The following is a 14,138-nucleotide window of genomic DNA, read 5'->3' as shown; positions in this document are numbered from 1 at the left end:
TCGTCCACACGGGTGCGTGGACCGATTCCCGCTTGTCCCCGCGGGCATTCCTTATCAGTGCTTCGTTTCTGTTCCATTGTCCACCAGCGGGGATCGAGCGCAGAATCGATCCGCCGCGGTGATCGGACAGGTTGGATATTATCTATTCTCAATCGAGCCATCAGCGGCTCGATTGATAAGAACTATCTAGCCGTGTATGCCCAGCATAATACAAGAGCTTATGCAATCAATCATTCAAGGTAAAAATGAAAAATAAAAAATTGCGCTGCCTCACAGTCCAATATGAGTATGGAACACACAACAGTTCTTAGCCACGTAGCCACCAGAAGCGTAGTAGTTCCTCTTCAGTTGCCCTCAAAAAAACACAGAAACAAGATTCATCGCATAGACCATCAATTCAAATTTGATCCTCCACCAGCTAGGACCCGCGTGATATTTAGAGGGCACCACCTTCTCCTGTGCTCCACCACCCACAGGTATCGCCCTCACCTTTGACTGTAGCTGCCCAGACCTCACAGACAGCAATCAGCGCATAAGGTAATCACCAAATCCTGGCCTCTCACTGCTTCCGATCAACCAGATTGCTCACACCGATGCCAAGTATAAAGGAAGAGATAAAAAAATATCATTGCGTAGGCTGCTAGCAGCACTTAATCTGGAGGGAGCAGTCCCACCATCCAAAAAGACCACCGTGCCTATGGACTATTGGGGCCACCTCTCACACACGTGTCCCTGCACCCAACAGGACCGCGCTCACCTATGATGTATGCTGCCCCACTCACAGACAGCCACTGAGCGTATTGGTGAGCCGTCCTCCGCACAGAGCCGGTGCTTAATGCAAACTTCCTCCACCTATAAGGAAAAAAGTAGCCCACTGCAACTGAATAATCTGATATAGTGTAAAACTATTTATTAAGAACAGTAAAAAAGAGAGTGCTACTCACAAGCATAAAAAAGAGTCAGGCATATCATAAAATCCTTGAGGACGTCTCCTCCATGCACTGCCAACTCCTGTCCGCTTAGCCACGCGGCTAATCATTCAAGGTATTTTCAATCTGTTAGCCCTTATACTACATAGATTTGGTAAATCTCTTATACTACATGAAAGTGGTAAGATTGAACAACCAAGATTGTATAGTGTGTGTTGAGCCTAAGACATCCCTCTACCGATGCCTAACCCTAAGACCTCCCTCTACCAATGCCTAACTCTAAGACATCCCTCTACCGATGCCTAACCCTAAGACATCCCTCTACCGATGCCTAACCCTAAGACATCCCTCTACCGATGCCTAACCCTAAGACATCCTTCTACCGATGCCGAACCCTAAGACATCCTTCTACCGATGTCGAACCCCAAGACCTCCCTCTACCGATGCCTAACTCTAAGACCTCCCTCAAGCGATGCCTTACCCTAAGACATCCTTCTACCAATGCCGAATGCTAATACTTCCCTCTACTGATGCCTAACCCTAAGCACTCCCTCTACCTATGACTAACCCTAAGACAACCTTTTACCGATGCCTAACCCTAAGATCTCCCTCTACTGATGACTAATCCTAAGACCTCCCTCTACCGATGCCTAACCCTAAGCACTCCCTCTACCTATGCCTAACCCTAAGACATCCTTCTACCGATGCCTAACCCTAAGATCTCCCTCTACTGATGCCTAACCCTAAGATCTCTCTCTACCGATGCCTAACCCTAAGACATCTTTCTACCGATGCCGAACCCTGAGACCTCCCTCTATCGACGCCTGAAGCTAAGACCTCCCTCTACAGATGCCTAACCCTAAGATATCCATCTACCGATGCCAAATGCTAAGACCTCCCTCTACCAATGCCTAACCCTAAGCACTCCCTCTACCTAAACCTAACCCTAAGACATCCTTCTACCGATGCCTAACCCTAAGCACTCCCTCTACCTATGCCTAACCCTAAGACATCCTTCTACCGATGCCTAACCCTAAGATCTCCCTCTACTGATGCCCAATCCTAAGACCTCCCTCTACCTATGCCTAACACTTAACCCCCACCCGTTCTAACTTTAACCCACCCCGACGCAAAGTGCCTGGTAAGCAATGACGCAATTTGCATATACTTGGCGCCTGGAATTATATCCGCCACCTCTAGGCACTGGGATTTGCCTTTTTGTAGCTAATTGCCCATTTACAAAAGGTGCAATTTGTGGCAAAGATGGTAAATTTTGGTGCTCAAAGGCACCCGATAGCAGGCACCACTGTGTGCCCAAATTTCGCTTCTTTGCCGCAAATCATGGTTTTTTAAATGGTAGCACCCTTTTTTCCTGACTCAGGGGACCTAGGCATCACATTAGTCACTTGTTACCATGCCGGCATCTTCATCATCTAGCAGCTCGTTTTCTTCCACCACGCTGGCAAAGCTGCTGGCGCTGGAGGAAGAGCGGGAGAAATCTCGCTGGTTCTCTGGTCTGGTGCCGGATTCCATCCTGGAAAGCAGCAAAGAACTCGATCAGACGACCGCAGGGCGGTGAAATCTGGGAAAGAGAACAATCCGGAGGGTGAAGAGTACCTGTTCTTTGTGGTGGGCATCTCTGGAGAGCTGTGATTGGAGGACGCCTCGGATTTGGGCTCCTGGAAGATGCGGCCGATATCGGGGGTCTTCGGAGGGCCAGTGGGGCTTTCCCTGCAAGAAAAGACATTACGTTTCTGATGATGATGAAAACAAACTTTATGCTGGGTTTACACCATACAATTTTCTGTTAGATTTACCTGCCAGATAGATAAAGTTCAACATGTTGGAAATGTATCTATCTTACGATCTATCGGCCGAGCAATTAGGCATTTTTCTACTCCGCAAACAGAAGACAATCCGCCAGATATAATGACCATTCTCTACAGAAAATAATCTAATTATGCATTCTAACAGAAAATCTAACAGAAGAATCTAACAGAAAATTGTATGGTGTAAACCCAGCATTAGATATTTGGTGTTACTATCCTGCTGAAAGAAGGAATCTGATTGGCTGTATAAGAACACAAAAGGTGGCCACTAACGATCGTTTACGAAGGATTCTTTGTATGAACGATTGGAAATGATCGTTTGGTACCACTATCGGACAAAAATCTCCTAACCAATCCAATCAAATTGAAGGAATCCATCAGAAAATTGGATCAATTTCATTAATTTGATCGGATTGGTTTGAGATTTTCGACCATTAGTGCTCCCAAACGATCACTTCCGATTGTTCATGTGAATAATCGTTTGCAAACGATCATTCAGCAAATTGTATCGTTAGTGGCCACCGTAAGATACTTTTGATCAGTTTTTGAAGACCCGATGAACCGAAATTGTGATCTACATAATCGCTATAGATAATGAGTGAGTCGTCAACTTTTGCTACCAATACACTTGGTAATAAGACATAATGAATAACTTTTTACAATATTCATTAAGGCCTGGTGCACACCAGAGGAGTTTTTCTGAGCGTTTTGAGTTTTTAAATCTGCTGCTAATGTTATCCTATGTGTCTGTGCACACTGGAGCAACCTCTAAAAGCTCTTCCCAATGTAATGCTATGGGGTTTTTTTTTTTTACAAAACCTCATTGCTCCAGTGTGCAGACACATAGGATAACATTAGCAGCAGATTTAAAAACTCAAAACGCTCAGAAAAACTCCTCTGGTGTGCCCCAGGCCTCAGATGATTTAGGGCTCGTTTCCACTATAGCGAATCCGCATGCAGGCACTGCATGCGGATTCGCATAGGCAATACAAGTGGATGGGATGGTTTCCACTTGTGCGTCGTGCGGGTGTGTTTCGTCGTGCGGGAAAAATCTGCACGACAAGGTCGTCAGATTTCGCGTGCGGCAAGAATGTGGGCGAATCGCCGCTAATGCATTCAATAGGGAAATCGCATGCGGCTTTGTCATGCGGATTTCCCCACGATTTCGCATGCGATTTCGCATGTAAAGCAATGGAGCTTTACACAGGCAGTGACATGGTTAAATTCGCCTGGCTCCTTGCCATGCGAAATCGCGGGTAAATCCGCAAGCGGAAACGCAGCCGCATGCGATTTCTTCTGCGGTGGAATCCAGACGATTCCGCACCGCTACAGTGGAAACGAGCCCTTAGTCAGTGTTTACTTATTGTAAAATCTCTCCTTTCCCTGATTTACATTCTGACATTTATCACATGTGTGACATCCTTATGCTGGGAATACACTATGGGCCCGTTTCCACTTGTGCGGTGGGAATTGCCGCGGTAAAAATTCGCATGCGGATGCAGATTTCGCATGCGTTTATATGCGAATTTTCATGCAAATTCGCATACGATTTCGCATGGATGATGATGTATGCGAATTTAACCATGGCAGTGCCTGTGTGCTTTTCCATTGAGTCCATGCGAAATCGTATGTGAATTCGCATGAAAATTCGCATACCAAAGCCGCATGCGAATTCCCTATTAAATACATTGTATGCGAATCGCATAGCGGTATGTGGTATGCGAATTCTGATGGGTCTGCCGTGCAGATTTTTTCTGCACAGAGAAACGCAAAGGAATCCTGACAAGTGGAAACAGTCCCATCCACTTGTATTGGCTATGCGAATTCGCATGCGGCAAACGCTTGCGAATTCGCGACAGTGGAAACGGGCCCTATGAGTTTTTCTGGCAGGTAGATGGCTCAATAGATAATTTTCGACCGGTCGGATCTGATTTTGATAGTTTTTCTGAACAATTTTTTTTCATAGAAGTGAATGGAAATCTGCTGAAAAAAAATCATTGTGTATTCCCAGCATTAGTCGTGTCAGGTGCAGCTCTGCAGAATGTTTGTTTTTGAGAATTCAGAAGCCAGGGAAAACAATGCCTGATCTCCCAGAATGCTCGTAAGAAGGGGGGGGGGGGAGGGTGCTATGTGTAGAATTCCACATAGCTTAACAGCCTGTGACATCACTGGGAGGGAGGAGCTAAATATCATTATACAGCAGTACACAGCTATAGGAAATGTTTTGGATGCTGAAACCTGGAAAATTACCATAAAATATGTCGCTACAGGGCCTCTTGCTTCGTACACCCAATGCAATTTTCAATTTACAGTCTATTCCAGTGAGTGATCAGATTGATATTCACATCTGACATAAATCGAAAATAGATGAAAGCGTATACACGTATGAGATTTTTTTCAAGTTCCAATCAGATCTCTGATCATTATTCTGATTCATTTTCAATCGATATCTAATTGGAAGGACATACGCATGGAATGTAATGCAGATACCCGGGTCTTACCTCTTCTCCTGGACCTCCTGAATGTTCTCTATCCCAATGGCGCTGCTACGCCGGGAGCTGAATGGCCCGCCGGACTTCTTCCTGGTCGGGCTTTTCCCCGGCACAATCAGCGACTGGAAACAGATCAAATGACATCATTTTATTATTTAGTATTTATGTAGCGCTGACATCTTCCAGAGCGCTGTACGGAGTATATGTTGTCTTGTCACTGACTGTCCCTCAGAGGAGCTCACAATCTAATCTCTACATTAGTCTTATGTCTATGTATGTACCGTGTAGTGCATGTTTTGTTGTCTAGGGCCAATTTTTTATTATTATTAGAAAAATAATAAAATACAGTAGGTTTTTTGTTTTTTTTAAATACAATAAATATTAAAAAAACAACAACAACAAACAATTCTGGGAGCGATCAGAGCCCACCAACAGAAAGCTCTGTTGGTGGGCAGAAAAGGGGGGGGGGAGTCACTTGTGTGCTGAGTTGTACGGCCCTGCAGCGAGCCCTTAAAGCTGCAGTGGCCTAATTAGTAAAAAATGGCCTGGTCACTAGGGTGCTTTAAGCCCATGGTCCTTTAGGCCCCATTCACACCTAGAAACGCAAAACGCCAGAGATTTTTCCTGCGTTTTGCAGGAGTGATTTTTCTGCGATTTCACGCGGAAAAATCAATGAACACTGCAGCGATTTTGCCGTGATCGCGTTTAGCGCCTCTATAGCACTGAAACGCGATCGGCGGGAAATCGCCTAAAAATGGTGCAGGCGACATGCTTGCGTTTCGCGTTTTGCCTGTTTTGGGCGATTTGCGGCGATTAGCGCAAATCGCCCAAGTAAGAACGGGCCCATAGGGTTTCATTACGCTAGCGCTTTTAAAAAAGCGCTAGCGTTTGAGCGTTTTGCCGTAATTGCTGCAAAACGCTCTAGTGTGAATGGGGCCTAAGTGGTTAAGAACAGCACAGGGTCCCTTTAACTTATCTGTATGTTTTTGGGATGTAGGAGGAAACGGGAGTGCCCTGAGGAAACCCACACAGACACTTGGGGAACATACAAACTCCATGCACGTAGTGCCCTGGCTGGGATTGAACCAGGGACCCAGCACTGCAAGGCGAGAGTACTGACCACTGGATCACCATGCTGTCATTTCAGTACATTTTCATCCACTCGTTTCACCACTTAGCTCAGTCTACTAAACATGAGAGCGCTGCTGCTGCTGTTTTTGTGGGAGTTTTTGTAAACGCTTTTGCAGAGCGCTTCTGTCTTTTGTTCCGGAAAAAAATCCAGAAACAATAAATACAATGTATTTAAAAAAAAACAAAACGCTCACGCAATCGCTTGCCAAAGCGATTTTGTGAGCGTTTCGCGTTTTTCCTATACCTTCCATTGAGGCAAATCGCCTGAAAAATGGCCCAAGCACCGCTTTTCAAAGCGGATTGCAAACGAACCGCTCTGATATGAACTCTCTCATAGAGAATCATTGCACAAGCGCTTTCAAGGCGATTTTGAAAATCGTCTACGCTTAAAACTTAACAAAAACGCCTATAATGTGAACAAGGCCTGAGAGTTTATAACCTTTTATAGCTGGGATTTGTAGTGCAGCTGCAGAAATTACATGAATGCACAGCAAACAAAATATTCAAATATTTAGGGTAACTGCCGTGCATTTGCACCTCAGCAGAAAAGAAGACTGCATCCAAGATTTACTTTAAAGTGTTAATGCGCCCATAATTACCGGTAAGTGTGCTTTATTACAATGTAAATACTGATAGTAAATTAGCTGCAGTGTTTACTAAACTCTCCTACTTCCAGTATGTACAGTATTATTATTATTATTTAGTATTTGTATAGCACCGACTTCTTCAGCGCTGTACAGAATATAAGCTGTTAGGCCTGGTTCACACTATCAGCGTTTTGAGCTTTTTTAAAAGCGTTAAGGTTTTTAAAAGCGTTATAAAGCGTTTGTGTAATGAAATCTAATGTGAGTGTTCTCACATGAGCTTTCTTTCTAATCGCAAACGCGGCTCCTGCACCATGTTCTGATCGTTTGTGCTTCAATGCAAGGTATAGTCAAATCTCAAATCGCTTTAAAAAGCGCTTAGAATGGCGATTTTCAAGCAAAAGTAGTTTATAGGACATTCAGTTCCAGGACAGACTGCACTTCCTGTTTGTTTGCACACAGAAAATCACAAATTGCAAAACAAAAACACTTCCAAAAAACACAATTTGCACAAAAAATTACGCTAATCATTGTAAAAAAAATTGCTCACAAAAACAGCATTTGTGATTGCAATTTGTAGTGTGAGCAAGCCCTTACTCTGTACCTATGCTGATAGTAAACTAGCTGCAGTGTGTGCTGATCTCTGCTACCCCCAGTATGTACAGTATAAGCTTTTACTCTGTGCCTGCACTGATAGTAAACTAGCTGCAGTGTGTGCTGATCTCTGCTACCTCCAGTATGTACAGTACAAACTGTTACTCTGTACCTATACTGATAGTAAACTAGCTGCAGTGTGTGCTGATCTGCACTGCCTCCAGTATGTACAGTATAAACTGTTACACTGTGCCTGTACTGGTAGTAAACTAGCTGCAGCATGTGCTGATCTCTGCTAGCACATTTACATATAAGTACACCAACATTTTAAATTTGTTCTCACAATTTTTTAATACAGCTGTTGTCAGAAAACCAACATTCCTTCCAGGCAATATAACCGTAATCAGTGGCCGGTGAATAGATATGAAAATGGAATATCTAATGGCCACCATCTGTATGGGAAGTATTTCCTGGGCAGACAGGAAGTTGGTAGATGGACACCCACCACTAGGAGCCACGTGCGACCCCTCATCCGGAAGGGGCATTACTGTACACACACCGCCCACTGTACAGCAGCTGGTAAATGTAGTCCACAGAATCAGAGCAACAGTGATTTCCCCATACAACCCTTTCCTGGTCCCGAGACCGTATCATGCAAAGCAGGAGGGAAACATCCACCTCTTCTATGGTTCCTATGCCTATGGCACTTCCACGCCGTCCATGCCGACTGGCCGCTTTCCCTGGCACAAGCAACGACTAACGATCAGGGGGAAGCGCAGCAGACAGACACACACAGGAGATGAGGCGGGAGAGGCGGAGGTGAAATGGTTAATGGCGTGAGAGGTAGAAACGTTTGTTATTAATGGACACACAAGCAGAAGATGGAACAAAAAAGGAATCACACATAGAAGGGCGGGGAGAAAAAAAAGAGAAAGAAAACCAGGTCATGCACAGAATGGACTGTTTGTCGTTAGAAATGGTTAATAACCAAACAAGAAATCGTATGGTAAAAAAATTTATGGCTGTGATGGCAAATTCATTCTGGACCATTTCCTGTACTGATGTCACTTCCTCCTCCATGTGCCTATATACTGAGGTCACTTCCTCCTCCATGTGCTTATACTGAGGTCACTTCCTCCTCTGTATATCTATACTGAGGTCACTTTCTCCACTGTGTGCCTATACTGAGGTCACTTCCTCATCCATGTGCTTATACTGAGGTCACTTTCTCATCCATGTGCTTATACTGAGGTCACTTTCTCCACTGTGTGCCTATACTGAGGTCACTTCCTCCTCTGTATATCTATACTGAGGTCACTTCCTCCTCTGTGTATCTATACTGAGGTCACTTTCTCCTTCATGTGCCTATACTGAGGTCACTTCTGTGTATCTATACTGAGCTCACTTCCGCCTCTGTTTATCTATACTGAGGCCACTTCCTCATCCATGTACTTTTGCTGAAGTCACTTTCTCCTCGGTATGCCTATACTGAGGTGACTTTTTCCTCTGTGTACCTATACTGAAGTCACTTCCTCCTCCATGTGCCTATACTGAGGTCACTTCCTTGTATGTATACCTATACTTACTAACGTCACTTCCTGCTTTGTGTACATACACTCAGGTCACCTCCTCCTATGTGTGCCTACACTGAGGTAACTTTCTCCACTGTGTGCCTATATTGAGGTAATTTACTCCTTCATGAACCTATACTGAGGTCACTTCCTCCTCTGTGTACCTATACTGAGGTCACTTTCTCTATGTCATTTACTCCTCCATGAAGACCTATACTGAGATCACGTTCTCCTCCATGTACCTATACTGAGTTAACTTTTTCCTCTGTGTACCTATATTGAGGTCACTTCCTCTGCCGTGTGCCTATAGTGAGGACACTTTCTCCTCTGTGTGCCTATACTGAGGTCACTTCCTCCTCTATGTACCTATACTGAGGTCACTTCCTCCTCTGTGTACCTATACTAAGGTCACTTTCTCGATGTCATTTACTCCTCCATGAACCTATACTGAGGTCACTTCCTCCTCTGTGTACCTATACTGAGGTCACTTCCTCCTCTATGTACCTATACTGAGGTCACTTCCTCCTCTGTGTACCTATACTGAGGCCACTTCCTCCTCTGTGTACCTATACTGAGGTCACTTCCTCCTCTGTGTACCTATACTGAGGTCACTTCCTCCTCTGTGTACCTATACTGAGGTCACTTTCTCGATGTCATTTACTCCTCCATGAACCTATACTGAGGTCACTTCCTCCTCTGTGTACCTATACTGAGGTCACTTCCTCCTCTATGTACCTATACTGAGGTCACTTCCTCCTCTGTGTACCTATACTGAGGTCACTTCCTCCTCTGTGTACCTATACTGAGGTCTCTTCCTCCTCTGTGTACCTATACTGAGGTCATATCCTCCACAGTTTCTCTAAACCCTGGTCACTGCTAACTCAGTATGTCTCTAATACAATATACTTATTATTATTGTTTGTTTAACTCTCATTAAGATACAGGCATCACCCATATTATTTATACACAGTACAAGCTGTTACTCTGCCTGCAGTATTACTAATCAATTACAGAGTGCACTGGTCCGTGCATGAAAAATGCCCTTCAAAACCTTTCCAATGCTTCTCATTTTGTTCCCTTCCTCTAGGTAAGCCTGGTCCCTGCTTCTAATTAGAGTTGGGCGAACTGTTAGTTGAACTGCAGCCGAGCTGTTCGGCTGCCCAACCTGTCATGTCGCTGTGGCTCTTACTAGAGCGCAGACGTACTACTCCGGGTCATTGCGACCCGGAAGTAGTAAGAGCCACAGCGACATGACAGGTTGGGCAGCCAAACAATTCGGCTGCAGTTCAACTAACAGTTCGCCCAACTCTACTTCTAATACAGATATAGCACAATATAGATGCTGTGTTATGCATGGTACAGGGTTAGTGTAAGGACTGACCAGAGAGAGATTGGTGAGAGACCCCCTGCATTGCAGGGACTGGTTCCTCTGGGAAAAGGTGAAATAGGAGTGACAATTCCATTAGCCCCTCCCTTCTACCCACAATGTATCACCATGCTACAATGGTATGTACTCGGCAGGTAATATAGTTAATCCTAGTAAAGAGGCCCTGTAGTGACAAATAGCAGAATGCAATAAATTATTCAGGATACCCACGTTACAGTAATATCCCTGGTTTCCTATATCTACATATTGCTGTTTTATTGGTATGTAGCCCCGCCCTCCTAGTAATGTCACAGCCTAGGCTGTTTAGCTATGTGGCACTCTCCTCCCAAAGCATTCTGGGAGAACAGGTATTATTTTCACTGGCTTTAGAACTGAGGGTAGGGTCACACTTGAGGTTGAAAAACGGCAGCGGCTGAATGTGTATTCTTGGCCAGCAGTCAGCTGACTGTTGGCAATAGGGAATCTCATGTGTAGTGCGATAAAAAGCATCAGCATCAGCTTTTTTTCCCCCAACTGCGGAAAACCACACATTGCTACCGGTGCACTGCGATTGTACACTGGGGATCAATATGTGCATTTTCCTGTTGCGGAAAATGCCTGCGATACTTAGCAAATGTGAGCCTAGCCTTAGTAACCAAACATTCTGCAGAGCTGCACCTGACAGCACCTGTGATAAATTATAGAATGTCAATCAGAGACAGGAAAGATTTTACAATGGCCAAACACTGGCTAAAAAGGAACTGTAGTGAAAATCACATAATGAATACAATTGCTTATTTTTTACAATATTAATTTATAGATTATTTAGTCAGTGTTTGCCCATTGTAAAATCATTCCTCTCCCTGATTTACATTCATGAGATGTATCACAAGTGGTGACATCTTTAGCGCTGCCAGGTCATCTGCACGGAATGTTCGTTACTCAGAGTTCCTTGCACAGAGGGAGTGCTTGCTTGGTAGTTGGAAAAAGCTGTTATTTCCCACAATGCAGTGAGGTTCACATACAGCAAACTGTCAGGAATATGGAAATGACATCACACTGTGGGAGGGGTTTCAGCACAATATCAGCCATACAGATTCTCCTGATGATCTATTCGAAAAAAGGAAACGATTTCTCCTGGAAAAGGGGGTATCGGCTACTGATTGGGATGAAGCTCAGTCCTTGGTTAACGTTCCTCCTAAATCATTGATTATTAAATGAATATTGTAAAACCTAAGCAATGTTATTCTTTACGTTATTGTCACTACAGTTCCTCTTTAATGATGTGCAGGTGTAATGTGCCTCTGTGGAGTCAGCGCACGCAGTGGGAGGTTACAATCGCTAATATAGCTATCTCTCATCCTCCACCCCCACCACTGGCCCCTCCCCTAGCCTGCGCAGCCCCACCCCTACAATTCAGGCTGATCTAGTACTTACAATTCCCGGAGGCTTCGGCATTTCCGGGTTGTGTCCGAAGCTGCCGCTGTGACTGGTGGAGACCGTGTGCTGCTTCTTGTTACTCAGCCCCATGGCGTCCATGGATTGGCTGCGACTCCTGATGACACGCTGCGGAGACAGAGATCAGCCAATCAGAGGAAAGCACGGCCACATTTATATAGATCACCCCTCCCCCAGAAAATACCTGCTGTACAGGACAGAAATGTCAGATTCCTAGTTTCCTCCTACACTCCAAAAACATACAGCCAACCAAGATCACTGACCTCCTACTATCGCAGGGGTGTTAGGCTATGCCTATAGATTGTGAGCCTCTCTGAAGGACACACATCGTACATCTGAGGGACACACATCTACGGGCAGCACAGCGGCATAATAGATTGAACTCGCACCATGCAGCGCTGGGTGCCCGGTTTAAATCTGGGCCAGGTCACTATTTGCATGGTGTTTGTATGTTCTACCCATGTTTATATGGGCGTCCTCCCACATCCCAAAAGCATGCAGATAAGACAATGAGTGATTATGGTAGGATTAGACTGTGAGCTCCTCTGAGGACAGTCAGTGACATGACTATGTACTCTGTAAAGTGCCGCAGAAGAGGTCAGTGCTATATAAATACATAATAATAATAATACGGTAGGACATTAGACTATGACTATGGTAGGATTAGATTGTGAGCTCCTCTGAGGACAGTCAGTGCCATGACTATGTACTCTGTACAGTGCTGCAGAAGATGTCAGTGCTATATAAATACATAATAATAATAATAATATGGTAGGACATTAGACTATGACTATGGTAGGATTAGATTGTGAGCTCCGCTGAGGACAGTCAGTGACATGACTATGTACTCTGTACAGTGCTGCAGAAGATGCCAGCACTATATAAATACACAATAATAATATACACTGTTAAGTGTTGTGGAAAATGTGTAAGCAAGATAGTAATCGTTTTATAATTACGATCATTATTCCTTAAACAATAAAAAAAAAGGCAACATAAATACCTACATGTAAAGGATGCAGTATTATTGTTTAGCCAGAAGGTGGCAGCATCTTTCCACCACATAGATGAGCAGCAGTTCTGGGAACAGTAACTGAGGCATGTGAAGGCTAAATCTGAGTCAATCCCTGTTCCCTGCTCTACCAATAAAATGCTCTACCACTTAAATGTCTGCAGGCATTTTTTATCAGACTCTGTCAGCAAAGATTGCAATCAGACAATGATAATGATTGATCTGCTGAATTTGTTCAGATTCAAACTCATTCAAACTCAACCACTCCTTACCAACTGCTTTGTGTGATTATTACCTATCTGTCATGTGATCTACTATCTACTCATCTGGTCTACCAAGACAGGACAGGCGGGAAAGAGATTACAGATGTACAGATTAAATATCATGTATTATTATTATGCATTTATATGGTGCTGAGTCTGACATTGGATCCCCGAACTGTTGTCCTAGTGATCGCATCTGATCGCTACGGGCAGCAGCCATTACAGGTGTCCACGAATCTAAACACCAATTATAGGTGACATAAGGGATTAATTAGTTAGGTAGGGTTAACACTTCGCTACAGGGGAGGAAACAATTTATTTTTTTGTCTTCACTGTCACTTTAATAAACTTTTTTTAAAGAAACTACTCAACTTTTTTTTTCAACTTTTCATGAACGATTGCTGCTATTGGCAATGGCAAAAATCATTCACAGCACAGACAATCTGATTGGCTGTGTGAACAAAAGTTCAGATGCCCCAACCAGAGCACCGCGGATATTTGCGGGACAACTTCACCTTCTACCTTGTACATCCAGGAACCTCTAGCAGCATTGACGTGGACGTACGAGGTATATCCTAAAATGTTAACATGTTAAGGAAAAGTCCAAGTCTGTGGCCCATATAAACAATCTGCCGCTTATTTCCTGTTAGATTTTCTGTTAGCTGCCAGGAAAGAGAATCTCTTATAAGGACAGCCAGTTGTGGGATTGTTTATCAACCAATGAAAGAATGGAAGACTACGCAGACGAGACTCCCGTATCTCACCTTAAAAGACTCGAAGAAGCCGCCTCCTCCACCTCCGCCGTTCTCCATCTTGTCATCGTCCCCGCAGAGCCCCATCATGGACTGACTGTTTAGATGGAGCTCCTCATACAGGGTCTCCAGCAACGCTGCCCGCGTGCGCTCCTGC

The 14,138-nt window shown here is 44.3% G+C and overlaps 1 protein-coding gene across 12 annotated transcripts in view; it reads right to left on the bottom strand.

The window, feature by feature from the left end:
* The window catches only part of RAP1GAP (RAP1 GTPase activating protein), a 339,663-nt gene that overhangs the window by 9,206 nt on the left and 316,319 nt on the right, over nucleotides 1-14,138 (bottom strand). For 10 of the 12 annotated variants that reach the window (XM_068241700.1, XM_068241701.1, XM_068241706.1 and 7 more), the window contains 6 exons: nucleotides 13,994-14,134; nucleotides 11,934-12,062; nucleotides 8,238-8,315; nucleotides 5,260-5,372; nucleotides 2,547-2,660; nucleotides 2,343-2,463 (listed from right to left, as the gene is read on the bottom strand). In XM_068241700.1, the coding sequence (XP_068097801.1) occupies nucleotides 2,343-2,463; nucleotides 2,547-2,660; nucleotides 5,260-5,372; nucleotides 8,238-8,315; nucleotides 11,934-12,062; nucleotides 13,994-14,134 (696 nt within the window). The remainder of the gene's footprint in view (nucleotides 1-2,342; nucleotides 2,464-2,546; nucleotides 2,661-5,259; nucleotides 5,373-8,237; nucleotides 8,316-11,933; nucleotides 12,063-13,993; nucleotides 14,135-14,138) is intronic. The other 2 variants (XM_068241697.1, XM_068241696.1) reach the window with 1 other exon arrangement.

This window comes from Hyperolius riggenbachi, chromosome 6 (genome assembly GCF_040937935.1).
Source record: "Hyperolius riggenbachi isolate aHypRig1 chromosome 6, aHypRig1.pri, whole genome shotgun sequence".
In the NCBI taxonomy this organism is placed as follows: domain Eukaryota; kingdom Metazoa; phylum Chordata; class Amphibia; order Anura; family Hyperoliidae; genus Hyperolius; species Hyperolius riggenbachi.
This window is presented reverse-complemented; position numbering and strand designations above follow the sequence as displayed.